This window comes from Coptis chinensis, chromosome 4, assembly GCF_015680905.1.
Source record: "Coptis chinensis isolate HL-2020 chromosome 4, ASM1568090v1, whole genome shotgun sequence".
Lineage (NCBI taxonomy): Eukaryota > Viridiplantae > Streptophyta > Magnoliopsida > Ranunculales > Ranunculaceae > Coptis > Coptis chinensis.
The window spans coordinates 88,095,322-88,122,771 of record NC_141459.1 but is presented as its reverse complement, the minus strand read 5'-3'; the positions used below and the strand labels follow the sequence as shown (position 1 = coordinate 88,122,771).

The following is a 27,450-nucleotide window of genomic DNA, read 5'->3' as shown; positions in this document are numbered from 1 at the left end:
TTTCTATTCTATTATTTAACAAGCATGAATCGATGAACGCCCTCAACGGGTGTTTAAAGTTGATGGCCATTGAGGGCATATTTGATATTTCATCACAGGAGTTTTTAGATTATTAATTTAGGTACTCGTTATGGGAACCTCCCATTTTGTGTTAAGCGGACTCAAAAACAAAAAAAAATTATTACAAGTTTGCCATTGACGCCCACCAAACTACATCAAGGTAATTTGTAGCCAACCTGTTTAGCTTTTCTCTTTTCTTCTCCCACATTCATAATTCCTAATCCTTAATCCCTAAACTATACCTTAAGTCGTCATAAACTTCGAAACACTAAAATGGAAGACCCGAACTTTTTTAGAACATGAAGATGAACTTCAAGGTTTTTTTTTCGCTTCAAGGTTTCTCAACTTCAAGGTTTTTCAATGCTAATGTGTTTGGCATGAGCAACTTCAAGGTTTTTTTTCGCTTAGAAAAAAATTTAGGGGTGTAATTGGTTATCGGGGGCAAGTTCAGGGATGACTTTTGTCAAAAACATTAAACTTGTAATAAAATGGACGAGGTCGACCAACTTCAATAAAGACTAAGCCAAGAATGCATGACTAGTTGAGAAACAACAATCTAGATAGAGAGCATTATTGGCCGCAACATAACTAGTAGGCCAGTTGGTGCTAGACGTGGTCTTGGAATATATATGATGGATCCCCTTGCTAGAAAATCATAATTGGTTTGTATAGATGAAATCGATTATAAGATGACAACTGTGATGAACATTCTGAACATCAATCCCTAGCTTGTACCAACTAAATCCTTTGATAGCTATAATCATCTGGGTGACCTTGTCGAGTGTAAGGATCGGAGCATCAAAAAGCATGAGCAAAATAACATCGCTCTACAACTAAACATCATTTCCGTTGATACAAAGAAAACAACTTCTTACGAAAGACTAGGGATTCCTCAACTCAAGGCAAGGAACGGTTGCAATATAGTGCTCATCGGAGGTCTATCGTTGCATGTCTGTAGACAAGAAATAATCTATGTAGGTGGTTTGTTTGAGCAGGACGCATTACTGGCAACCAAGTCCTTACTCTTGACATGAGATCTATTGGTAGGGAATTTAATTCACATCCACTTCTTATCATTGCCATAGGTCATGCCCTGAAAGTGTACGAGGGTGTATTGATGTGGTAGGAAGCTTTGTTTAAACTTTGAAAGTTCACCGTTTTAAGAATTAGACGCCAGAAGATTTTTCAGGTTAATGTTTTGTGCAATTTCACACATATTTATATTGAATGATACAAGTTACTGAAAGATTACGAGATGCTAGCACTTTACAAGTGTTTAAAAATCATTATATAATGCTTGCCATCTTCAGATAATTGGGCATTGATAGAATGTGAGAAGAACCTGATTTATTATTATTATTTTTTGGTAATCAAGAACCTGATTTCTTATGTAAAGTTGCATTAGGCTTGCAGGTATTAAGGTTGTCCAGACAAGAAAGTCTCATTTATGAGAAGTCAAATAATTTATCTTGAATATTACTTTACAGTTGCTCCAGTAAATATCTCGACATTGTTACTAAGGGACAGAAGTTAAAGCCTTCTCTCGAAGTTCTTAAAAGTTCTTATAGTGGGAGTCAAGAGTTGCATCATCATTGTCCCATCTCACCGACTCAACTTCGTGCAGTGTTTCAATAACATTGAACAAGTTTGCAGAAACTATCTTCAGCAATAAAATCACAAAAGGCTATAGTTTATGAATTTGCGGTGAACTTCCAGTATGGAGCTATCGTAGGGAATAGAAGAAGTGGTGTTTCTACAACATCATGCAACTTTGTCTAGAAGAGACCTTTTAAGATGGATACAACTATGGTAGCGCTCTCTCATGGATCCAACATTTGGGGGATGAAAGAGACGAACTGACGCTGAGAAACTAGTTTGGGAGTTGAAAGAGACGAATTGAAATAAGAGAAACTGGTTGGGTGGTGTAACTGGTTATCTCGGGTTTCTTTTCGTTTGGGTTGGTCACGGGGTATGCCCAAAACTCTCTGTTGCGCCCAACATAAATACAAACCCCAAATTAGGCTGAGGTCTGCCCAACACATGGGGTCTGTCAATAATAACAAGACCCAAAGAAAATTAGAGCGGGAGGTTATCTCTAATTCCCAATATATAGAGTGTGTTTGTTATGATGGAAATACTATGGAAAGGAAATGAAAATAATAGTGGTCCACATTTTCCATAATTTTTAAGGCGTTTGTTTACCCATAGAAAGGAAATGAGCTTTTCCATATGGAAACGAAATCATGGAAATGGAAAAGATTTTGTGTCCTTAGCTAACCCCTAAAAATTTTGTGGAAAAGAAAGGAAATAGATAGCTAGGGATTTAAATTTATTTCCATAGCACACCCAACAATACAATTATTTATTTCCATAGCTTTTGCAAATAAATATGATTATTTTTTTTCCTCAGTTTACCAAACACATATTATTTAAAATTATTTCCTTTCCATTCCAGACCCTTATTTTCTTTCATTTTCTTTCCACGAGTTAAAATTTAACACACACCCCGTAAATATAAATTGGGGTATGTCTAAATAACCCTATATTTAATAACGACTGTCTTGGCCGCTCAAAACCGAAAAACAAGGTTAACCCTCCCATTGCGCCATTCAAAAAGTTAAACTATTTGATCACAGGTCTGACTGAAACTGACTGACTAGTACAGAGTTCAGCTATGGAGACTGAAGTTGATAATAATTATAATGAAAAAATGGAAACAGAAACACCGGAAAAGAAGAAACGTGTAAGGCCAATAAAAAGACGTGGGTCGAAAGTTTTGAGGACTGAACATTGTTCTAGACTTGGTAGATTACTAAGTTTACTTTTACAGAATCGGCGGTGGAAAGAAGCTAGTGGTGTATTGAGTGTTTTACTTAAAGGGACTGCTAGAGAACATCTTCCTTTTGAGAATCGTGATAAATATTTGGTATGTCCTACTTACATTGTATTACATTTGAGTAAATAATGTGAAACGTTCTAATTTGTTATGGATGGGATTATTGTAGGCTGCAATGGAACTTCTAAAGAAGATGGAGGGTGATCAGATCAAGCCAATAAATATTAAACGTATTTTTGAAATTTGGATCAGAAAGAATGGTGCTATGAAAAAAGGTCCAGTAAAGGTATGAGTGTGTAATTCTTCCTATGCATTTGTTGAATTGTGTATTTAATGGTTTTATGGGTTTGTTCTTTTTGTATTGAGCCACATATGTGGGTTTTTTTTTTTCTGTAGTCAAGAGGTGATTGTGGATTCAAGAGAGATTGATAGGTTTATTTGCAAGAATTGATGACTTGTCATCTTATTTGCCAAGGTTTAACGAAATGCATCTTAGCCTCAATGGCAAAAAAAAAAAAAAAATAAATGAAAACAAAAACTTAATATCTGGTTTTATATTTAAAATTGAAACTATTTTCCATATGAAAAAAGTTATTTTTTCCTTTAAAGAAAGGTTGAGGGTGGTTGAGAGAACAAAAGGTAATTTTTATTTCGTTATTTTTTTGAAAAAACTAAAAGTTTTTAGGATCTTGAGTTTTTCTGCCTTTGAAGTTTAAGCCTCAGTGCACTAATCTTCCAAAAGGCTCAAGGCTTAAGCCTTCAGTCATGGTGCGTACAGTGCTTTTTAAAAAAATATTGTTGTATGCTTTTCGGAACTTCTTAAACCATTCAGTCAAGTTAGATTATTAATTTCAATAGAAGGGAGAAAGTGGGACCTGTTTGAAGTATGTGTGAATCTTTGTGCATGCGTGCAGGCTATTTTGTATGTAAAATGCAGTTACTTATTTGGTTTTAGTGTTGAACAGGATAAATACTCTATACAATTGGAAAATTTCCTATTCTGTCTGATGCAAGGGAACATTGATGAAGCAAACCAAGTGGTGATCAGGTATGGTCCATCTTCTTCTTTTTTATTTTTCAAAACAATAAACCAATCACTTCACTAAGAAACAAAGAAGGAAATGAATCGCTGATCGAGAACCTGAGAGGAAAATGTGCACAGATACTTGGAGCCGCGATATGATTTAAACTGAAAAGAAAGCCCCCAAACGGATTTTGCTTCATAGTTGGATCCCAAAAACCTTTGTACACTAAAGGGTAAAATCAAGCTTATACCCCAGAAGTTGTGAACTTCGCAATACAGTATGCTCTTTCAAAGATTGAACCATATAGGAGACAAAAAGGGGGGGTGGGTCCAATAGTGCATCCATGTTTGGATCTTGACCTTAGTCTTCTATGGATCCTAAAAGATGAGAGCCTTAAAACCCAGTGCTCGAGAACATTAAGTAAGAATTGAGCAACAGAATTTTCTTCATACTAAGTTTTCACACATAACAAACATAATTGGGTATCTGTCCCCTTTTAAGTTGTCCATTATCAAAATTTTCTAGTGCATAATGAGTCACGATTCTCTTAAATTTCCTGATGGGACTCTCAAGTCTCATTCAGAGTGACATCAATGCCTAAGGTTGTTTACATAGCCATGAAACCAAACATTGAGAATGGAAAGCTACCAATTTTTGTTGGCTGCTGGCCTGCTTAAGCAAATCTTTGAGGGGAAGGCATACTTCAAATCTGTATTCACACACCAGAAACGAAGTTGATTTTGTTTCTGTGTCCCACCTAATTTTTATGGGAAAAAAGAAATGTCTTTGTTTATAGAAAAGACTACATATTCTACATAGCGGAGAAAAGAGAGATATTGTAGGGAACATATCCACCTCTTTTATGTCATAACAAAAATGCCTTCCCTTAGTTTTTGCATATTTGAAAAAGGATCCTTGGAATGCGCTGATGTGCAATTCTTATTTTTGTCTTTGGTAGACTGTATTTACTAATATATAAACTTGTCATGGATGTGTCATAAATTCCTAATATGTTCATTGAAGAACTAAGGATTTAATAACTATACTTAGTTTGCTAGAAAAATGTCACCCTTCACAAGTTATATATTGGTAGGCATTTTCCGTTGGATTGTAAATACCCATTTTTACTGTAAATAAATTTCATTTCTCTTTTATTTTAGTCTGATGCAAGAAAAGGATTATGGGAGCGATCCAATGTTGAATATGGCAGTAGGCTTGATAAATTATGAGCTTTGGTATGCTTGTATCCCTGAGGAGATGAAGATGAGAAACTCAGACATATTTGAGAGATCAATGCTATCAGAGCTTTCAGGATTTGATTCGTATAATCCGGTTGAATCCACAGTTTCAGTTGGTAATCAGGATGTGGAAGTTCCAGATCAAGGAGATTCAGCATCCTCCATAGGGAACAATAAGAATCAGCATATTGAACCTGATGTTAGTCTGCAGAGGAAACCTTCAAATAAAGTTATTCAGCCGCAGGGTTTCTACATTGAGGAATCTAGTGAAGAGAGTGAAACTAAAGAAGCTAATCATGGTTACAACTTATCGGACACTTCCGTTTTCAATGCACGCGGTGAGTTTTCCCTTAAATCTTTTAAGCCAACAAGTATTTATTCATACTGTAGACTAGGTTACGTAGTAAGACACGATTCCGGTGTTTTATAGAAACTTGTATTTTAAATGCATATAGATTTTAACCGGTGTTCCTATTGTGATATTACGTAACAAAACAATCATTATTGAGCATTCCAGGAGGGTCCTTTTGGACACTGTAAAAACTTAGTAAAGCTTATGAGTTTTGGCTGTAAAAGATGTTTATTGCCGAGGTCAATGGTTGAAAGATTCTGGTTAGTTCCCTCAAAGCCTCTAACCATACCAAGTTAATGCACAAAACAGATTATCCTGCAGTGCCAGAAAAATCTCTCTAAACCTAATGTTACGTCTTCCCACTTGAAAAGATCAAAAGATAAATGATTCTTGAGCTTTGGTGCTTTGGTGCTTCTCGTGTAATGCCTTTCCAAACCAGACATTTTTGAGGATGGTGTCTTTCAAACTCTGCTGATCAAGAGTTGACACCAATATCTTACTCAATCCCTTGTATCCGAAGATCATTGGGCTTGTTACCTAATCCCCAAACCATTGATCAAAGAGGGTTTTGGTCGTGATGTGAGATTTGGACGAACAAGCACTCCATCGTATTTGGGTAATGATTGTAATGATGCTCCTCATCTGTGTCACCCCATAGAAAGTCTCTTATTTTGATCCATCCTGTGGTGGCACTCACAAGATCCCAGTAGAGAGAAATAAAGTAGAGTTAGGGGATGCTAGCTAAAAAACTTTTGGTATGACATACCTTCTTCTTTCAGAGAGTTGACTCTAATGAGATGCTAGATTGGAACTGTTTGGATGATGATATTGTCCTAAAACAGCGGATGCTTATGTTTTCCATGGCGATTAAATTGTGCACTATCACTGGAAAAAAAATATTTAGATGTTTCACACTTCCATTGCTCTTTCATGTATTCTTATTTAGGCTTCCTTCTTGGAAATTATGCGTCCAAATCCGCGTGCGATAGTATGTTATATAAAAATGAGTGCCAATTTATGTCCACTCTCATTCAATTATTTGCAGGCATCTGTATGTGTTGGATTGTCTTTTATGGACTCAAATCTCAATATTGGATGTGACCATGTGAATATCTTTATTTCTCTCTCTTGTTGCAAGGATAGGTTTGGATGCAATGTATTTGCCTATAAGGTTACCAGATGTAAATGAGAACTTGGGGAACTCCATTCATACATTTATGGAGACACTTAATGCTTATTATGCTAAGGCAGTGCAGCATCTCCGGTTTGCTCTCTATTCAACTCCACCAGTTTTGGCGTCCTTGCTTCCTTTGGTACAGGTAAACCCAAATCGTTGTGAACTTGCTTGAGATATTACAAAATCTGGATATTTTCCTTGCTAGTCTCTTGCAATGTGATCAACGATTTCAAGCCTTACAAGTTATGCTTCAAGGCATAAGAGCCTTGCAAGCGTGGACCTTTTTCTTTTATTCTTTTGGGTAGAATCTTATGAATATTAGAGATTAAGAAACGATAAGAATAGGAGAAAATTTTCTTGTGTGAGAACAACTGGTAAACAAGACAGGGTATCAGTAATTTGACTAATTTATATTTTGAGAAATAGTGTATTCAATCTGCTCACCTTGAAAAGTGAAAAACTACACTCTAGAAAAGCGGTTTTCTTTGAAGGGTTGCCTGAATTCTTACTTTAAAGGGATGACATATTATGATTTTATTTGTGATTGGGACACTATTGTTTTGTAAGTTGGATTTGTAAGCGAGTAGGTAAGTTTTGGTAGCTTGTAGTGTCTTGCCACGCGTACCGATCATTGTAAACCTTTGTAACTATTGAAGGGGAAAAAAACGGTTTTGTTTGAGTGAAATGACTTAGTCTCAAGTGAAATTGATTCAAATTTGATATATAAGATCTGAAACAAAATTCTCTTTTCAAAACAGTAATCTCAGAAATCAAAAGATATTGTTGAGATTATTAACTCCTTCCCAAAATGAGAGAATCATGGGACTAATTGGATCTGGACACATCACCCCTGACATGCCAGATCCATCACGTTAATTCCATTAGTATTTTGACTATTTTCTCTATCTTGCCTTGTATTACAAACAGTTCTTAAATATATGTAATTATTATTATTATTATTATTATTAATTTTTTTTTTTCCACTACTCATGTCCCAAGGTTGCAGTGTATAACATCCACCGTTAAGTGTAAAATGCTTGTCATGTAGGTGATTCTCTAGACAAAATGATCAATTATCTGTATATCACAATTTCACAACTATGAATATTCATTAGATGTGGTTCGTGAATCAATTTTGCAAATAGTTGTGAAAATGTCTTCAGTCAAGAATTGGATCATCAAACCAGCTTAGCGTCTACACTCAGTGAGCTCCTAGCCAGGAATTTGGTTTTCTATTTTATCATTCATGTGTCATGTATTCAATTTCTATGTAGTATTATGTATATTAAAACATGCTTACCTATGTCTCAGTTTCTGGTGTTTACTTTTTCCAGTTATTGCTGCTTGGAGATCGAGTTGAGGAGGCTCTAAAAGAGGTTGAGAACATACGTCAGACCTCAAATGAAATACTTCCCTTAAGGTACCGATACTAATTGTCTTCTTGTTTTTAAGAAACCTATGCTAGTCATCAACAGGATTAATGTGGTACAGCATCAATTCCCTCTCTGTGGACTCCTTTTTCCATAGATGAAGCTATCCATTTGTCACATATTTTGGATTATTGGGAAGATCTAACTTATATTATCACCTGATATACTAGTTCTTTCACTTGAAAGATCATTTGAAATGTTTTCTGCTGAATGTTTGTTCTGAAAGTCGTGCATGTGCACAACCTTTATTCAGATGTTATGTTGTATACCATTCTTTGACATGTTTTAAGGAGCACCTGACATATCATTTTTCTATGGTGGGAAATAGATACTTTATATATTTCGAAATGTAGAAATGCATATGAGATACTGATAATAAAAGAAAAGTAGTAGAAAAACATCAATCTTGAAAGCTACTCAGCTTACACAGTCACACGACGAAGCACCCTTTATGTGTCAAATTAAAGAGAATGCTTATGAGATACTGATAATAAAAGAAAAGTAGTCAATATATTAACGTATTGTATTTTTTACTGAAAGTAAATTGGATGTATCACAGTCATGTATCTTGGAAGCTACTCAACTTACACAGTTACACAAGGAAGCACCCTTTATGTATCACAATCATGTATCTTGGAAGCTACTCAACTTACACAGTTACACGATGAAGCACCGTTTATGTGTCAAATAAAAGAGAATGGGAAATCAAGATTTTGTGGCGTATGATAGTAGTTTGCGGAAAAAGGGTCAGCAAAGTGTTGTGGGAAATCAATTTTGTGTGCAACCTCTGGTGAAAATTCGGACAGAGTACTATTAGAAGCCATTGGTGAGGTTGCCTATAGGCATCGTGTAAATACAAAAAGTAGGAGCGCTCTATCTTTTGTTGGGAGAAAGTTGGCTGGATTTGCTACTAAAATTGGAGGGTACCAAAAAATAATTTTTTCTTAATCACAGCGTTGAAAGTCTATGGATAACTGAGCTAGAAAATAAACATTATGGGTACTCTCTACGAGCTTAATATTTTGATATGCTTTGATATGAATGTGTGCATTTCTATAAACCATGATGGCATCCAAGAGTAATCATTTTTAAAAAAAATTACCAGTAGTGGCGGTTTTGACTTGGTAGGACATCTAAGAAATGAGCAGGCATCTTAGCATATGTGGTGCACACACTTCTATGGGATGTATGCAGTATGCATACACAAGTAGAGTACACAACTACTCCAAAATAAATTGTTTCTTGGAAGATCTCTTTTTAAAACTTGTTTAGAAGCCTAATTGGGAATGAACATGTTTATTGAGCTCTTGGTAGTAATTATCAAGAGGGAGAGAAGTTTGGTGAGGAAGATGGTACGGTTTGGGTATATGGGACAAAAGTAATGGTTTCTCGGTGAAATCTTACTTTGGGTGTTAGCAAATTAGCGAAGCAACATACGAAAAGGTCCTCGAACAACACGAGTTGGTGATAAATTTTCCGCATAAAAGAAATTGGGTATCATCTATTCCTTTTAGAGCTCCATATTTTACTTTGATGACCTATCTTACCCATAATCAAACTATTGACAAGCTTAATAAAAGGTATTAATGTAGTTAATCAAAGGTATTGAGTGTGGAGTTACTCCTCACCAAGTGCGACATGGACTATGGACCATCTACGTAAGCCGTAAGGCAATTGTTTGGGTGCTATGGGACCGGGGCAAACCGGAGTGTCTTTGAAGCAGAAGAGCAAGGAGACACATGCTATACTTGTGTAAGTGGAAAGAAGCTTATTATGATTGATCCGGTTGGTCGTACATCTGAGGGACTTGAGGTTCCACGACATTATTTGCAAATGTAATGTAATTGGAAGGTAAAATTAGTTTTCATTGAGCGTCTGGTGTGCCGAGTGGTAGATTCTCATCTCCTTGCTAAGAGGGACCTACTCATGTTGGCTTGAAACTTTACTTAGGATCGAATGCATCTTTTTATTGATTTCTTTTTTAAGAAAAAGAATAAAATTTAGTACAGTTGTGTAAGCGTAGGTTTCATTCCTAGATGCTTTGCTGCTAGTATTATGTCCTATTTGGTATGCTGCAAATGGAAATGGTTGATGCATGTTTTCCTTCATTGTAGTCCTTTATGCACACTGTTATATATTATATGCATATTAGTTGGGTGATAGTTGTAGTTTCTTGAACTTTGGCTAAATACTTTCATGTGTAGTTAGATGTTTTCATATTTTATATTAAAATATATGAATAATTTCATTTATCCATTTGTTTTGCAGGATAAGAGCTATTCTTTTGGAGTGTTTTGATAGTAAGAGTTCCGTAATGCTTTCCACCTGCTATGAGGATATTATCAAGAAAGATCCCACATGTAGCCAATCTTTAGCAAAGCTAATTATTTTGCAGAAGAATGGTTCGTATCTGTCATTAGATCTTCGAATTGTTTTAAGGAGCATTTATTTTTACTCGTAGTTTGCATGTTTTTTTATTCTCGGTTCATTCTTCCACTATGAATCCTCTCTCTCGTTATGTTCATGACGTTTTTAGTTTAGCTGAAAAGAATTGACTGATAATAAGTAATTGGTTTTAGTTCATAGCTTTGTTACAACCATGAGAAACTTATGCTACCATTTTATTTTATTTTTCTAATCTTAGTAGTTTCCCTATCAAATGCCTCAGAAAACACCATTAAAAGGGCAAGAAATCTTGATGTTTTTGGATTTCTAAATCTCATAGATGAGAGGTATGAAATATGAAGCTTTTATCTCGGGTGGAACAATTTAATCTCGGGGGAGTGGTACTTCTTTTGGGTCTATAACTTCCTCAGTGCCTCGCTAAGGAGGTATTTAGATTGTACTTGATCCTTGGGAAACTGCACTATCTGGTGTGCATTGTTATATTGCACATCCTTTTCGCCCTTTTTGTTACTCTCTTATCAAATGGCATATACATAATGGACAATCCCAAGAACAAATGAAACAATACAGAAAAGGTTTAGATTTTAAAATTATCTGGCCCGAAAAGAAAATTTTGAGTGCAGGTGTACCTCAGTCTTTTTGTACATCTTCACTCTGATGTTTTTGTAAATAATTCATGAAGAAACCTGTTGGATGTTAAAGGATTGAAATGGTGAACCAGCCAAAAAATTTGGTGTATGGAGATACCAGGCTAGGAAATGGACTTTTGAGTTTATTCATTTCCAATTATTTATCTGATGTTTTAATGATTGAACTATTTCCTGACCTCTAAACTACCTCATGACGTCAACAAGAGTTGTTGGTAGGGCAAGTGACTTGATTATAATGTTTTCAGGCGATTATGGTCATGTATCTTTACTGGAGATGATTGCCTTGCATCTGGATGCTACATCTGCAACATGCAGTGTATGGGTGGAGCTTGCTTCATGTTTTATTAAGCTTTCTCATTGTGATGAAGATCAAATTTCAGTATGTGGGAGTGCCAATGAAGGTGTAGACAACAGGTGTTCCACTTCTACGAATACGATCCCAATAACTTTCATACATGGTCATTCACGGAAGTCATGGAATTTTCGCTGTAGATGGTGGTCTAAACGACACTTCAGCAAGAGTGCTTGTGTTTCAGAGATGGAAGCCGGTAAATACCTGGAAGTTTTAGTTCATCAGTATGCTTTTCCAGTTTGCTTTCTTTTCCCTGGTTGAGCATGTGCTCATATATTTTGTCTGTTAGTGTTTTTGGGTCCTAAAATAATTCATAGGTTCCGGTTCTTTGCAAATTTTTTGGTGGTCAACTCAAATGACTTGCACTTGTTCCCGAGTGCTTACTGGTTGTTTAGGTCCCATGTTGATGCTGTGGGCCTGTAGAGGCATGATAGATCAGATAGAACAAAGAATTTGCCAGTGACATTTTCTGAAGGATTCACCGATAGCTGTTTTCTTTTCCCTGAGATATTTCATTATTCTGTTTCAATGCACACACTTGTTTTCACTAGCTATCAGTATGTCAAGAAAATAAGTGTTATGTTTGGGCAACATTGTTTGAATCAATTATGTTCTTTGTAGTAGGTGGACCATCTATTTGATGCTTTGGATGCCTTATGTAGTGAGCTAATTGACTGTTTTGGTCTTTGTATGCTACAGGTGATTGGGAGCTATTAACTTCCAAGGCAGCATGCGCATCTCACTTGTATAGACCAGAGTTCGAGTATGTTGTTAGTGTTCATACTTCCCTACTGAAGGCACAGAAGCAGGAGAATATAATGTCATTAGAGTTGCACATGAAAAATTCAGTGAAGGTCTCAGAGCAGTTAACTTTAGAAGAGATTGTACTAGATGATCAAAGTTATGGTTCAAATTAATTATTCTGTTTGATATCCAAGAATGTAGCCCAGCCTTACACCTTCGTATGGTTGCATCATAGTTTTGTCCAAGGCTATGTTTGATAGTCCCATTTGCCATGGCAAATGCAAATAATTAGCACTATTCATTTGTTTGCCACTGTTTGATGTGTTTTTTGACTCTTGGCAAATTTTTTTTTGGATTTTCCACAAATTGTTATTGTCATGATTTTGGTGTCAAAATTTACTCTTGGGGAGGTGTGTAAATTTTGCCACGACAATTTTGTACACAAATTTGCCAGGGATTTGCTACCAATAAAAAAAAAAAAAAAAAACCCTGAGAACATTTCACTCTCTCCCCCTTTCTGGTTCGCAGTCTCTCTCTCTCTCTCTCTCTCTCTCTTTCTCTACTTCCTCTCTCAATAATCTCTCTTTAATTGATTTGGAGGGGCCAGCTATTTCATCGGTTTGCACGGCTCAGGTACGTTCATCTCTCTCCATCTCTCATTCTTCGTTTATTCTTTTTCTTTTCTGTTTATTCTTTAGATCATTAGTTTAACAATTTAATTGGATCTATAATCTCATCTTTTAGGTTTTCTTTGATAATTATTCCATATTTGATTATATTGAAACTTTTTTGAGTAAATTCCATTTTGTGTTATTCTTAAAACTGATGTTTTGATGAATATATTTTGTTGGTTCTTTAAAACTAATATGTAGAAAGGTGCTGTTATTGGCGGAAAAGACTGTGTTGAATGTAGTGGCATTCTCGCTATTTGGTCGGCACAAGCTAGTGTTAGAAAGGTTTATGCTGTTGAAGCAACCAAAATGTCTGATCATGCATCCAAACTCGTTAAAGCTAATAACTTAGAAGATGTTGTTTAATGGTTTTATTGTTTGGTCAGGAACCCTGAAGAGATTTCATGGGATGTGACAGGAGCTGAATACGTAGATCAACTGGTGTGTTTACCGCTAAGGACAAAGCTGCTACTCCTTTGAAGGTTTGCTTCTGTTCTGTAGCTTAATGTTTGTTTATATTGACTGATCTGTGTTGTGATGCTAGTAGATATTTATAAAGAATGGGACTGTCTATTTAATTTGTTTCTTGTTAAATGGTGTTATGATATCGAATGGCGAAATCAAGTTTTGCTTAGAATGCAATGGGGACAATTGAAACAATATGGACTGTGGAATGCAATAGGTTTAAGAGGAGTTATGAGAACTGGGGGTCTAGACATGGTTGTTGTCTTGTGAGTAAGAGGGGTTTCGGTTTTTCGGAATGTAGATGGAGGGGGAGGTGGAGCTGGTGGAGGATTTGAAACACTAGTATTTCTCTTATGAGAATGCTGACTATGAGCATAAGCATTTGACAGTCTAGCTTGGGAATGTTTAGGTGGTGAGTAAGGTGGAGATGGTGAAGGGGGTTTTCTCTTCGGAGGTGATGGGGTCATGGATTTAGAATGGGGTTGTGTATGTAGTTTGTTTCTTTGTATGTGCAGTTATCTGTGTGTATGTAAATGAAGAGACTGTTTAGAGTTTAAAATGATATTTGATAGAAATAAAATTTGCTTGGTCAGATTTCTACATAAATACTACTGATAGGATTGAAATGAAGTGGATGTTTTTTTTATTCCTAGAAGAAATTCTAATGGTAGGATTGAAATGAAGTCGTTTACTTTCTAGAAGACGTGTAAATTTTTGTATTGGCTTTCTTGTTTAGCGCTATCTTATCCTTTCCTTTTTGAATTGGGTATCTTTTGTTTAGTGCTATCTTTTGTTTATGAAATTCTTCTTTTGCTTTATTCAATGATGCTTGCTCTTATAGTATGGTATGGTATATGAAGGTGATGTTAATATCATATATGATACATGCTATATCTATTCCATGTTTTGTATTACTTTCATGCAGTGGGTGTGATGAGTTTATTTCCATTGCCTTAGATTTTAACTATTTTGTTGAACTTTATATTTAGGTAAATAGTCATGTCACAAGCATCTGAAGCAAGTTGATTTGAAGCAAATGAATCTGAAAGCAAGTGGCTCTGAAGCAAGTGAGACAAGGACACAACCAAAAGGTAAAGTAACATTTTTTATTTGATTATTAATTGTGTTATAAGATTGGTGGGAGTATGTGGGCTTGTCTGTTGTTTTGCCTTACAGAATATGTGGTTGTGCATGTGGGTTTCTTTATGCTTTCTCCATGTCATATGTTAGTACAACCTGCCTCTTTTTTATTATGTTTCCACTCTGCATGCTGGTTTGGTTATACGACACTATTTGTATTGACATACAAGATAGATTTTGTGGTGGTGGTGGTGGTGGTGGTGGGGTTTGAACCTTGGTCTGTGTTACCAATAATTCCAACAGACTTACAACCTGTTGTTAGGGGAATAATAACCGAGCTAACTGACCTTGTTTTTACTCAGTGGTGTTGCAACGTGACCTGAGGCTGAATAGACTCAAACTACTTTAGAAAACAAGGAATCCTTGACCTGCTCTTGCTTGAACACTAGCTCTGTGGACAAGCTGGTGGTTGAAGAGTACTACTGTAGAGAATTAAGTAGCACAAGACCATTGACCATATTGGTAAAATCTTCTTGAACCAACACAAAAAGCAAATAGTACAAGTACATGATGCTTCAGCTCCTTATAAGGAGATTGCTCAAAGGGAGAAGAGAGCGCGTGAAAGCAGTGAGTCAGGACGTCAGGTTATGAGGCGATCATGGCCTAGCGAGACTTGATGAAGCATACAAGGCTCGCAAGATACTTGAGGGTGAAGTTGCAGACCTTAAGCAACAATCTTCAGGGATTGGAAATGCATCCCAGGTAATAATTTGTCAATTTATGTCTAGACTAAGAATATGAACATAGTATATGATGCCCGCTCCACCCATTCCAGGATTGCCAATACTCCAATAGAAAAGCCATCTGTTATGGCTTTAACGAACCCTGAGGACACCATCTAACTTCCATTATACAACCTGCTGGCTTTGATTTACCTCGAATGCCATGTGAATGAAGTATAGTTAAATCATCTGTTGAGTTAAACATGAACCACCCTGTTGCTTTCAACTCCTTGATAATCTGATTTTTAATAAGGGAAAGTTTATTCTCTTATCTTCAAAGTAAATGTGACTGCTAGTTTTCCAAATCTGCGTCATAAGGAGAGCAGCACCTGAGTTCCATAGGTCCTTTCTGATTGGGCTTAGGAATTTGTTGCAGATTGATTATTGGAGTTACCTTGAAAACGTCAGAGAGCCAAGCCCATAGTTCTTTTGCTGCATCACATTCACTTTGGATAAATGGTCTGTAGCAGCGCTTCTCTTTTCTTGATATACCAACCCTTTAGCTTCTCAAATATTGTCTGTGTTTGAATTGGTATTATCTGCTTGCACCTCTTAATTGCGTGCTGGGAGACATGTTTGCAACTCTGTCATTGAAGCCTCGACACGATTTTTTTCTATGGTTTTGGCTTCTTGTGGAAATTGGTTTGGTTTTTCCACCATATCCAGACTGCTTTTGGTCCGTTGGTATATGAGGTTTTCCAATATTTAAAGGATTACGGCCACCACAATTTTGATAATTGCATTTCAGTTTTTGCACTCTTCTAAATAGGGTTAGTTAAGAGACTAGTTTGGAGAAATGAAGTTGAGAGAATGAGAATAAACTAGTTCTCATCTCTTATTTATATTAGTGACAAACCCTAGTGGGCTCACTTATATAAACGTGAGGCCCATATACACATAAAAGCGAAGTAAACACAGAATACTAAAAATACCCTCTTACACCCCCTCAAGCTGGAGCATATATATCAAGCATGCCCAGCTTGTTACAAAATGAGGAAAACATATTCCTGCTCAAGGCTTTGGTAAGAATATCACCAAGCTGATTAGACGACGACAAGTACGGTGTGACAATCCTTTTAGACATAACCAAATCACAAATATAATGGCAGTCCACCTCAATATGCTTTGGCCGCTCATGGAAGACTGGATTACTAGCAATGATGATGGCAACTTGGTTGTCACAGCACATGGTCATAGGCTTGGAGGAAGAAATACCCATCTCAGATAGTAATTATTCTACCCAAACCATCTCAGCTGACGTATGGGCCATAGCACGGTACTCAACCTCAGCACTAGAACGTGCAACCACAGACTGCTTCTTACTATGCCAAGTTACTAAATTACCTCCAACAAACATACAATAACCAGATGTGGACCGTCTATCAGATCTACTGCCAGCCCAATCTACATCAGAAAAGCTAACAACTGATAATGACAGTGACGGGCGATAAAACAAGCCACGACCAGGAGAATGTTTCAAGTAGCGAAGGATGCGACAAGCTGCATCCCAGTGAGGTTGTCGAGGTGCATGCATAAACTGACTGACGACTCCAACAGCAAAAGATATACCTGGTCGAGTGACAGTAAGATAAATTAGTTTGCTAACCAACCGACGATAACGACCGGTATCTTCAAATATACTACCTGACCGGTATCTACAAATATACTACCTGAAGTGGCATCTAACTTGGTAGTAGGATCCATGGGAGTATCAACAGGTCTACAACCGAGCATACCGGTCTCACTTAGCAAATCAAGGACATACTTTCTTTGTGATAAACTAAGGCCTTGGTGAGAACGAGCTACGTCAATGCCAAGAAAGTAGCGAAGAGAACCCAAGTCCTTAGCGTGAAACTGTTTACTAAGTTGAGATTTTAATTGGGCAATGCCGGAGGAATCACTTCCATAGATAATGATATCGTCGACGTAAACAATGAGACCTATAACACCATGTGAAGATCGTCTAACAAATACAGAGTGGTCTGACGAGGAGCATTGGAACCCAAAGGTAATAACCACAGAACTAAACTTATCAAACCATGCTCGGGGAGACTGCTTTAGGCCATAAATAGCTTTCTTAAGACGACATACCATCCCTGGACGACTAGATACAATGTAACCAGGAGGTTGCTCCATATAAACTTCTTCTTGTAAGTCCTCATGCAGGAAAGCATTCTTTACATTTAGTTGATATAAGGGCCATCCCAAACAAACAACAACAAATAAAAGAATCTGAACAGAATTCAGTCGAGCAACGGGAGAAAAGGTTTAAAAATAGTCAACTCCATACACTTGGGTAAACCCTTTAGCTACTAACCGTGCCTTTAGTTGCTCAACAGTCCCATTTGGATGGTATTTAACTGTGTACACCCATCGACATCCCACAACCTGTTTTCCATTGGGTAAAAATGTCAACTCCCAAGTACAATTTTGTTGCAAGGCTTTAATTTCCTCATCCATAGCTTGTTTCCAACCCGGAGAAGATAATGCATGCTTATAAGAAGAGGGAACAGAAACAACAATGAGGGCCATTGCAAACGACCGAAACGCAGGAGTAAGTTTATCATAACAAATAAAATTAGCGACAGGATGAGTGGTACAAGATCTGGTACATTTTCTATGAGCAATAGGAAGATCAATGGAAGGATCCTCATGAGTGGAAGGCATTGATGTTGGGGGCACTTGAGGTTGAAGCTCTGAATGAGTGGTACAAGATCTGGTACCCTTTCGAAGAGCAATAGGGCGATCAACAGAATGCACAGATGCCGAGGACACTTGAGGTGGATGAACCTGAGTTGCTTTTGGACGACGCTTATACACCTGAATCTCCTTGTTTGATGTAGTTTTAGACTGTCCTTGACTACTAGATAAGGGTGAGGGATCGGTTGTGGGCACCTGAATAGGATCAGATGGAAGGACAACTAATGGAGACTCCCCCTTACTGGTAGCAATCAGATCAGGTGTAAATGATTGTCCTGATTGTGAAAAAAAAAATGTTGACTCAAAGAATGTAACATCCGCACAAACATAGTATCGATGACAAGCGGGAGAGTAACAACGATATCCCTTCTATGTACGTGAGTAACCAAGAAACACACATTTGACCGCACGAGGAGAGAGTTTATCTTGGCCAGACCCAATACGTGAACAAAAGCGACACACCCAAACACTTTTTGTGGAAGTGAAAATGGCAACACATTAGAATGTAACAATGAAAAAGGTGTTTTTCCGGCTAAAATGGAGGATGGCATACGGTTGATTAAATAAACAGCTGTGAGAACTGCATTTGCCCAATATGGCTTAGGCATGTGCATGTACATGTGAAACATAAGAGTACAGGCGACGTCAAGGATATGGCGATGCTTGCGCTCTGCCACACCATTCTGTTGTGAGGTATGGGCGCAAGTAGTCTGATTAATTATACCATTATCAGCACAAATTTTTTGGATGATATCTTGGGTATACTCACGAGCATTGTCTGAACGAATAACACAAATAGAAATACCATATTGCATAGAAATTTCCTTATAAAAAGTAAAAAGCACGCGTGGTAGTTCAGAACGATCTTTAAGCAAATAAATCCATGTCATACGGGAATAATCATCAACAAAGATAACAAAGTATGAAAAACCAGACAAATTTTTTATTCAATTCAGTCCCCAAATATCCGTGTGAACTACATCAAAAAGACGCAACTTACGACGCTCGACACGACTAGGAAATGAACTACGGTGGTGTTTCCCTAATTGACACGCTTCACTTTCTAGTTTAGAATTAGAACTCAGATTAGGAACAACTTGACGCAATTTTGACAATGACGGATGTCCCAAGCGATAATGCAGTTGGAGAGGAGAAATACTAGCAGCCATGGCAGAGTGAGAAGTGGGGTGAGAAGAGTGAGAAATACTCTCATACCCCGAACCAATCACCTTCTTCGTCAAAAAGTCCTGAAAAACACAAGAATTCGGAGAGAAGGTTACCGAACAATTCAAGACTTTCGTAAGTTGACTAACTTATAACAGATTGAATGGGAACTTGGGAACTAATAATGCAAATGACAAAGACAAGGAACCAACATTACAAACATCACCTCGACCAGAAACTTGACGGGTAGATCCATCAGCTAAAACAATACTAGACTTATAAGGGTGAAATGAAGAGAGTAGAGAAGGGATAATGGAAAACAGAGAAAAGAAAATAGTTTAGGGAAAAAAGTGTGTGTATTCCATACACACCACCTACTTATTTATAAAGGTATAGGCACATGCCGTGCACATGCAAACTTAATATATGGGAAATACATAATAGGCAATAGACTGCTTATACTCCCCCGCAAGCTGGTGCGTGGATATCAGACATGCCCAGCTTGGTCATTGAAGATGAAAACACATTGTGGCTAGCTGCTTTGGTGAACACATCGGCAAGTTGTTCAGAAGTAGGAACAAATCAGAGTGCAGATCAGACCTGATAACAATTTCTCATGGATAAATTGTCTATCGACTTCAACATGCTTGGTGCGGATGTGCTGAACTGGATTGGCAGCAATACTAATAGCTGATTTGTTGTCACAATATAGAGAAAGAGGTAAAGAGACAGAGACAGACAAATCAGAGAGCAGCTTCCTCAACCACATAAGTTCACAAACCCCATGAGCCATGGCTCGAAATTCAGCCTCAGCAGTGGAACGAGAAACCACTGACTGTTTCTTACTCTTCCAAGTGACAAGATTACCACCAACTATCGCACAATATCCAGAAGTGGAGCGACAGTCAGACACAGAACCAGCATAATCGGCATCTGTCCATGCCTCAAGGCGGAAGATGACCATTGGACTGAAAAAGAAGAGCCCACAACCTGGAGTTCCCTTTAAATACCGAAGGATACGAGTAACTGCAACCAGGTGAGGTGTACGAGGTGAGTGCATAAACTGACTAACAACACTGACCGCATAGGCAATATTAGGACTAGTCATAGAGAGATAAATCAGCTTTCCCACAAGATGTTGATACTGGCTGACATCAGGTAAGAGGTCCCCTGCAGAATCGCCTAGGTGGTGATTTTGCTCAATAGGAGTCTCAGCAGGCTTGGCACCTAATTGACCCGTAGTGGTAAGTAGGTCAAGAACATATTTACGCTGAGAGATAAATATACCACTATCAGAACGAGCAACTTCTATACCCAAGAAGTACCGAAGAAGACTTAAGTCTTTTATGTCGAACTACTGACTGAGATAATCCTTAAGATTTTGGATACCCGAAGCGTCGTCACCAGTAATAACAATATCATCTACATACACAATTAGAGCAACTGTGCCACCTTGAGTTTGGTGAAGAAAGAGAGTATGATCTGCTCGACTCCGAACATAGCCAAAAGCCACCATGGCATTACCAAATCGATCAGACCAAGCACGAGGAGATTGCTTGAGCCCATATAACGACCGTTTAAGGCGACCGACCATACCATCAGAATGAGGGGAGCGGAAACCAGGAGGAGTTCTCATATATACCTCCTCTTTTAAATCTCCATTTAGGAATGCGTTCTTAACATCTAACTGAAACATAGGCCAAGATTTATTAGCGGCAACAGAGATAAGTACATGAATAGTATCAATTTTGGCTACAGGTGCAAATGTTTCATGATAATTAACCCCACGTGTTTGAGCATACCCTTTAGCAACCAACCGTGCCTTGTATTTGTTGATAGAGCCATTGGGATTCTGTTTCACTGTAAAAATCCAGTGGCAATCAACTGCTTTCCTACCTGGAGGTAAAGACACAAACTCCCAAGTCTGATTTTTTTCAAGTGCCTGCAACTCCTCATTCATTGCATCCCTCCATTGAGGGTGAGACAAAGCATCTGAAACACTTGTTGGTACAGTAACGGAGGCCAAAGAGGTAAGAAATGCATGATATGAAGGTGATAAGGCATGATAAGAAACATAGTTGGAGATGGGATATGTACACTTACGACGTTCCTTGCGTATAGCAATAGGACGATCATTCAAGCCCAGCATAGGATTAGGTGCTGGAGTGACTTGGCATTCAGTAGGGGCTGTGGACTTCAATTTTTCTGGATCTGGTGATGAAGTGACTTGGTAGTATGGAGAGGACGTGGTCTTCAATCTGTTCTTCCGGCGAGCATAGACCTTTAGTGGTGGGCCATCATTGGAGACGGAAGTGGGAGCAAATTTAGTATCTGGAGAATCCTCACACATAACAAGTAGTGGAATAGACACAACAAGAAAAAGAGGCGGATCAGACACCATGGAGTTAAACCACTCCCCCGGAGACTCAACCGCTCCTTGAAAATAGGCCTCGTGCTAAAAAAAAGTGACATCCATAGAGACCAAAAAACGGCGGCTGGGTGGGTGATAACACCTATATCCTTTTTGAGAGTGGGCATATCCCAAAAACACACATTTCAACGATCGTGGATCAAGTTTGGTACAATCCCGACTCATATTCTGAACAAAACATACACACCCGAAAACCTTGGGTGGAATTAGAAAAAGTGGAGAAGTAGGATATAAAGCAGAGTGTGGCGTTTTGAACTGTAAGAGGCGAGAAGGTGTGCGATTGATCATTTGCACAGCTGTAAAAACAGCATCCGCCCAAAATATCTTGGGGATATTCATCCCAATTGATATGGCTCTAGCTAAGTTAAGGATATGACGATTTTTCCTCTCAGATCACCCATTCTGTTGAGGCGTCTTTACACACGAAAACTGATGCATAATACCCAACTCGTCACACAAGTTTTTGACACCACCATAAGTATATTCACCCCCTTGATCAGATCTGATTGTTTTAATAGTCTTGTCAAACTGCGTCTTAACCATCACTATAAACTTTTGAAAGATGGAATACATCTCATCTTTAGTTTTCATCAAGTACACCCAAGTCACACGAGTGCAATCATCAATAAATAAGACAAAGTAACGAAAGCCCAAATTTGAGGGGACAGGGGAAGGACCCCAGATATCAGAATGCACAAGGTCAAAAGGAGAATTTGCAATTTTAATAATACTTGGTGGATATACAGCCCTAGTATGCTTAGAAAGCTGACACACTTCACAACTCAACTCTGAGAAGACACTTGCTGAAATAACGACGGAACAAGGTACTTAAGATAACTGAACGAAACATGACCTAGGCGGATATGCCATCGCATCAACCGTTTTTTATTCTCACTAGACACTGAACTTTGAGAAGAACATGCATGGACAAGAGACTCTGGTAAATCCAACAAGTATAAATTCCTTCTTCACGTCCACTACCAATCACTTTCTGTGTCACCAGATCCTGAAAAACACAATGAGATGGATAACGGCAGTTTAATGTTCTCGTAATATTGCTCACTGAAATTAAATTTGTAGTTAATTTAGGAACGTGGAGCACATCAGTAAGTGGTAGGGAATGGGTAAGAGGAATTTGCTCCTTTCCTGCAATAGAGGACTGAGAACCATCTGCAAGGTGCACTTTATCTAGACCAGATAAGACTCCATAAGATCGAAAGAAAGATGCCATACCGGTCATACTGTCAGAAGCACCAGAATCTATAATCCATACTGGAGACCTTGAGTTCGTCACACTATTTGCGGATGCAAATGTACCTGTCTGAGCAAATGTCGAAGTTGGAGTAGGAGCTGCATTATCCATTTGAGAAAAAAACTTTTGAAACTTCTCAATGTCCTCATGTGTATCCCCATTAAAAACTGAAACACTCTCTGCTTGTCAATCAACGTCGCATAAAGTCGTGCATCTTCAATATCTTTCCAAGGAAGAAACGATTCATAATGATTCATTTCTTTCCAAATTGCACGCAATTTGGCATAATATTCAGAAAGAGACAGATCACCTTGTTTGAGGTCAATGATTTCTGTGCCAAGTTGAAAACTTCTAGCATTATTCTGGCACCGTGAATAAGTGTTGTGGATCAATCCCGATTTCTTTGGTACGTGCATGCGATGAACATATATCCCACCGCAATATTCGGCCGCATGGAATGAACAAGCCCGCGACATCACAAGTGAGTTCTCGAGAACCACTTGGGATAGGATTTGTCGAGAAGAAGTGGGCTCTTTTGGATCTCCTATCAAATACCCATATTTACCTCTCACTGCCGTGATATACATCCCAGCGATCATCCCATATCGAGAAAATTCTTGCCATCAAGCCTTACTGTGGTGATTTGGAGACTAGGATTATCGACTGAGACTGGATTGTACACACCAATTTCAAATGTGGGAGGGAGAGGAGTTGGCTGCTCATCGTCCTTGGCCATATTGAACAGGCAAATAAATCACAAATCACCTAAAAACGAATATTTGATGACAAGAGTGGATGATTGACCCCTATATTAGATCATCATAGGAATCTCTTGATGGGAAAAGAAAAGAAACGAAAGAAAGGAGTGTTGATTGCCTTTTACATGTGGCTAATCAGCCTCCTAGAAAGATTCTAGCAACCAAGGCTGACTGGTGGATTAGGGTTAGGGTTAGGGTTGTGGAGGCTTTGATACCAAATGGAAAACAGAGAAAAGAAAATAGTTTAGGGAAAAAAGTGTGTGTATTTCGTACACACCACCTACTTATTTATAGAGGTATAGGCACATGCCGTGCACATGCAAACTTAATATATGGAAAATACATAATAGGCAATAGACTGCTTATAGGGGTACCCATCATATGAGAGCTGACACCTTAGTCAATGACCCAAGAGGAAGAAGAATGAGCAATTAGCCCAACCAGATTACCTGAATTGGCAAGTGTAGTAGTGTGGGTAGATGATGAGGCAGGGGTCATAGCTTGTAATGAACACAATAACTGATTAAACTCCTCGCGGGTGACATGAGATGAGGACCCATTACTAGTGAGAGGATGACTAGTGGAGTCTATAACTGCCTGATGCCCAGTTTCCTCTACTGCCTGGTTGGCCCAAGCAGGTTTCCCCCATTTGTCCCAACAATACTCCTCGGTGTGATTAAATCTACCACAATGTGTACACCATGAGTCACAATCTCCACTGGACCCACGACCTCCATAACTAAAAGTACGATCTCCATGCCCAAAACTGCAGCCTGTTCCACGACCTCCTCGGCCTGTACCACGACCTCCACGGCCTGAACCACGACCTCCCTCAACTCGACCAGAAACAAAGGCAGAAGACTCGGTAGGGATAGTGCTAGTGGTGTTAGATACCACTCCCGTAGCACGTAGAACACGAGAGTATGCAATAGAAGCACTAGGTAGGCTTTCACCAGCCAAAATATGTGCTTTAATCGCAGCAAAATCAGGACCCAAACCAGATAAAAACAATGCTATCTGAAATTCTTCCTTTTGCTTCTTCAATGTGTTAATATCAGTAGATAATGGTTGATACATTTGGAGTTCCTCCCACATTCCTTTCAACAAACTATAATACTCACTGACTGATTTATCCCCTCTTTTAGTGGAGAACATTTTCTCAAACAAATCATAAACATGAGAAACATTCTGCTCTTGCCCATACATCTCCTTTACGGAATTCCAAATTGCCTTAGCAGTCTTCATATACATAACATTTGTAGAGACGGATGGCTCCATACTGTTCCGCAACCAAGTCATGACTGTAGAATTTTGACTTTGCCAATCCTCATATTTGGCATCGTGGGTAGGAGGTGGATCTTCAGACAAAACCTTTAATTTTTTCTTTGCAGTTAAAAACACACTAACAACATTTGCCCACATATGATAGTTTCTATCACCGTTTAACTTAACAGTGGTGATCTGAGCACCAAAGCTATCACTAAAAGTGATTTGTGTGGTTGTCTCACTAGTATTAGCCATGAAACCACTATCCAAGTAATAAGTCGCAAACACCAAAGCAACAGACTAGCAAAAATAACAACCTGAAAAAACAAAACAAGAGCAGCAAGCACTCCAGACCAATCAACACAAACAAACTCACCCTCTGGCTAGAGAGACACAGATTTACACATCGAAACCGGAGATACAAATGTTGCAAAGCTTGAACACAAGAAACTTCTCGGACATACGATCAAATATCTAGAGCAAATGAGACATTTCTTTGCACTTGGAAACCATTACATAAACTTAAACACCGAAAGCACAAGACTTGTGTGTGTTTCAGATGTGTTTTTTTTTGTGTGTGTCTAGATCTAGATCTGATTTGGAGAGACAGAACTAGATCTGGAAATGAGCCATTGAAAAGAAAAAAAAAATCTAAAAAGTGAAGATCGAGAGCAATAAGAAATAAGGGTGAACTAGTATTACCCCCCCACTAGATGAGCCAATTAGGATTTCCCCCCCACTAGATGGGAAATTAGGGTCTCCTCCCTAAATACACAAAATTTTTTTGGTCAACCCACTTTGACTTTTTTTTTTTGTGTATTTAGGGGGGAGACCCTAATTTCCCATCTAGTGGGGGTAATACTAGTTAACCCAAGAAATAATGGTGGCAGCTGCCACTATGGTGGTGGTGTTGGAACCAAACCCTAGCCCGCTCTGATACCAAGTTAAGAGACTAGTTTGGAGAAATGAAGTTGAGAGAATGAGAATAAACTAGTTCTCATCTCTTATTTATATTAGTGACAAATCCTAGTGGGCTCACTCTTATATAAATGTCAGGTCCAGATACACATAAAAGCGAAGTAAACACAAAATACTAAAAATACCCTCTTACAGGGTTGATTGATGAAGAGCTTCTTTATCTTTTTTTTTCTTTTCTAGTTTTTTTTTTATTTGTTTGATCTGTGTAAACTTTTCTTACATTGGCCCATATTGACAATGCATAACATTGAAACACAGAAAAACTTTCCAGCAATTAACATTGAAATTGCATAACTTTTGCCATATATATAATTGCTAGTTGAACTTATTGTTTTTTTCTTATTTCTTTAGGAAATACAACAATCATCAGTGACGACTCACCTCAATCTACAACTTGTCATTTGAAGAGTTACATGACAAAAACTGTGGTTGCACTTGGAGAAGTTTTCACCTATTTATTGACACTTCCAAGTTCGTATAATGTACAAATCGATGAGATATTTTATGATTTTGTACCGTTGTATAAAGGAGACGGAAGACTTGGAGATATCGTGCTCGGTGCGAGACATCATTACTTGGCCAAAGAATTACGTGGTTTTTCATTGATGGAGATAGATATGATATGAATCCACAAGAATGCATCGTTCTTTGGCGTGCCTTGTAAATCTAAGTACATGGTATATTATTTTGGTTTTTGGATAGTGTTTACTTAGTGTTGAATGTTTGTCTTGTAACAAGAGTTCAAATGTTTTGGTATTGTGTCAGACTTGAAGGGTTATTATTGTATATATATGGTATACTTCCATGTATACAATTTTTGGAATGATATATAGATTGTAGTTCAGTTTTCTTATGGTTTCATAATTGTAGTGCAGTTTAAATTTTAGTTATTTTGGTACCCAATCATATTGAAGTTGTTGGTGGATCTATTTGCTACTAGTATGAACCTTTTGAAATGAGAAATCGAAACACTTTTGACGGAGCAGAACACAACACTAGACAACTTTGAGCTGTTGTTTTAATCACTAAATGGCTGCCTTTAACCGTCCACAAAACACATTTATCGAAGACTTCACGTTGTCCATTTAATTTAAAGGGTTATTTAGTGTTATGTTGTATTATTCTAATGTAATTTAAGTTATTATAAGCATTATTGCTTCATTATCTAAAGTTTATGCCAAGGGTTTGAAAGAGGTGAGGACGATGTGATACTTATCTCTACCTTGAGATCTAATTGAAATGGTTTCGTAGGTCTATTTTGGAAATTTTATACCTGATTTCATCAATTTTTTATGGATTGACTGACTTCTTCTTCTTCTTATTTAGTTTGATTAGTTGAATATTTAGAGCAAATGTTCGGGTTTAAGTTTTGATTGAGATTTAGGTGTTTATGTGTTGAAAACGGAGATGAATTACACGTTTTTATTCAAAATCTGAACAAATTTTCATCTTAGATAAAACCAATGTGATAGAGGTTGATCTATTATCATTACTAACAAAATGCACGTGCTCTGCACATGAATGACAAATAAATCTTATTGGAGAGTATGTGAATATGAACACACATACAGTTGTAATAGATATACACTCATCCGAAAAAAAGGGAAAATTAACATGTATGACAAATAATTCT

General features: G+C 37.8%; 2 protein-coding genes across 8 annotated transcripts; one reads left to right on the top strand and one right to left on the bottom strand.

The window, feature by feature from the left end:
• The first annotated feature begins 2,576 nt into the window (after positions 1–2,576).
• LOC147505452 (TAF RNA polymerase I subunit A) lies at positions 2,577–26,665 on the top strand. Of its 6 annotated transcripts, XM_086557985.1 has the most exons (14): positions 2,577–2,986; positions 3,066–3,182; positions 3,862–3,944; positions 5,082–5,497; positions 6,655–6,830; positions 8,023–8,108; positions 10,387–10,520; positions 11,420–11,722; positions 12,226–12,903; positions 13,328–13,423; positions 14,396–14,497; positions 14,849–15,248; positions 15,645–15,727; positions 26,169–26,665. In XM_086557985.1, exons 1-9 carry the CDS (start codon positions 2,735–2,737, stop codon positions 12,441–12,443), a joined length of 1,785 nt encoding a protein of 594 aa, XP_086414111.1. In that variant the 5' UTR covers positions 2,577–2,734; the 3' UTR covers positions 12,444–12,903; positions 13,328–13,423; positions 14,396–14,497; positions 14,849–15,248; positions 15,645–15,727; positions 26,169–26,665. The 6 variants fall into 6 exon arrangements, with proteins under 6 accessions (XP_086414111.1, XP_086414109.1, XP_086414110.1 ...); XM_086557983.1 differs by lacking the exon at positions 15,645–15,727; XM_086557984.1 differs by lacking the exons at positions 14,849–15,248; positions 15,645–15,727 and adding an exon at positions 13,143–13,226.
• On the bottom strand, positions 15,736–25,555 carry LOC147505453 (uncharacterized). Of its 2 annotated transcripts, none has more exons than XM_086557986.1 (2): positions 24,023–25,555; positions 15,736–16,837 (listed from the first exon to the last, which is right to left on the bottom strand). In XM_086557986.1, exons 1-2 carry the CDS (start codon positions 25,092–25,094, stop codon positions 16,500–16,502), a joined length of 1,410 nt encoding a protein of 469 aa, XP_086414112.1. In that variant the 5' UTR covers positions 25,095–25,555; the 3' UTR covers positions 15,736–16,499. The 2 variants fall into 2 exon arrangements, with proteins under 2 accessions (XP_086414112.1, XP_086414113.1); XM_086557987.1 differs by lacking the exon at positions 15,736–16,837 and adding an exon at positions 16,972–19,215 and having other exon boundaries at positions 24,023–25,534.
• Positions 26,666–27,450: the final 785 nt, after the last annotated feature.

Excerpts from the sequence above, each read along its gene's own strand:
- LOC147505453 (XM_086557986.1), bottom strand. The coding sequence starts at position 25,094 with ATGGCTAATACTAGTGAGACAACCACACAAATCACTTTTAGTGATAGC. Across the intron at positions 16,838-24,022 it reads TACTACACTTGCCAATTCAG|GTATATCTTTTGCTGTTGGA; the intron begins GTAATCTGGTTG and ends TCACTCGACCAG.
- LOC147505452 (XM_086557980.1), top strand. The coding sequence starts at position 2,735 with ATGGAGACTGAAGTTGATAATAATTATAATGAAAAAATGGAAACAGAA. Across the intron at positions 6,831-8,022 it reads CCTTGCTTCCTTTGGTACAG|TTATTGCTGCTTGGAGATCG; the intron begins GTAAACCCAAAT and ends TACTTTTTCCAG. Across the intron at positions 11,723-12,225 it reads TGTTTCAGAGATGGAAGCCG|GTGATTGGGAGCTATTAACT; the intron begins GTAAATACCTGG and ends TGTATGCTACAG.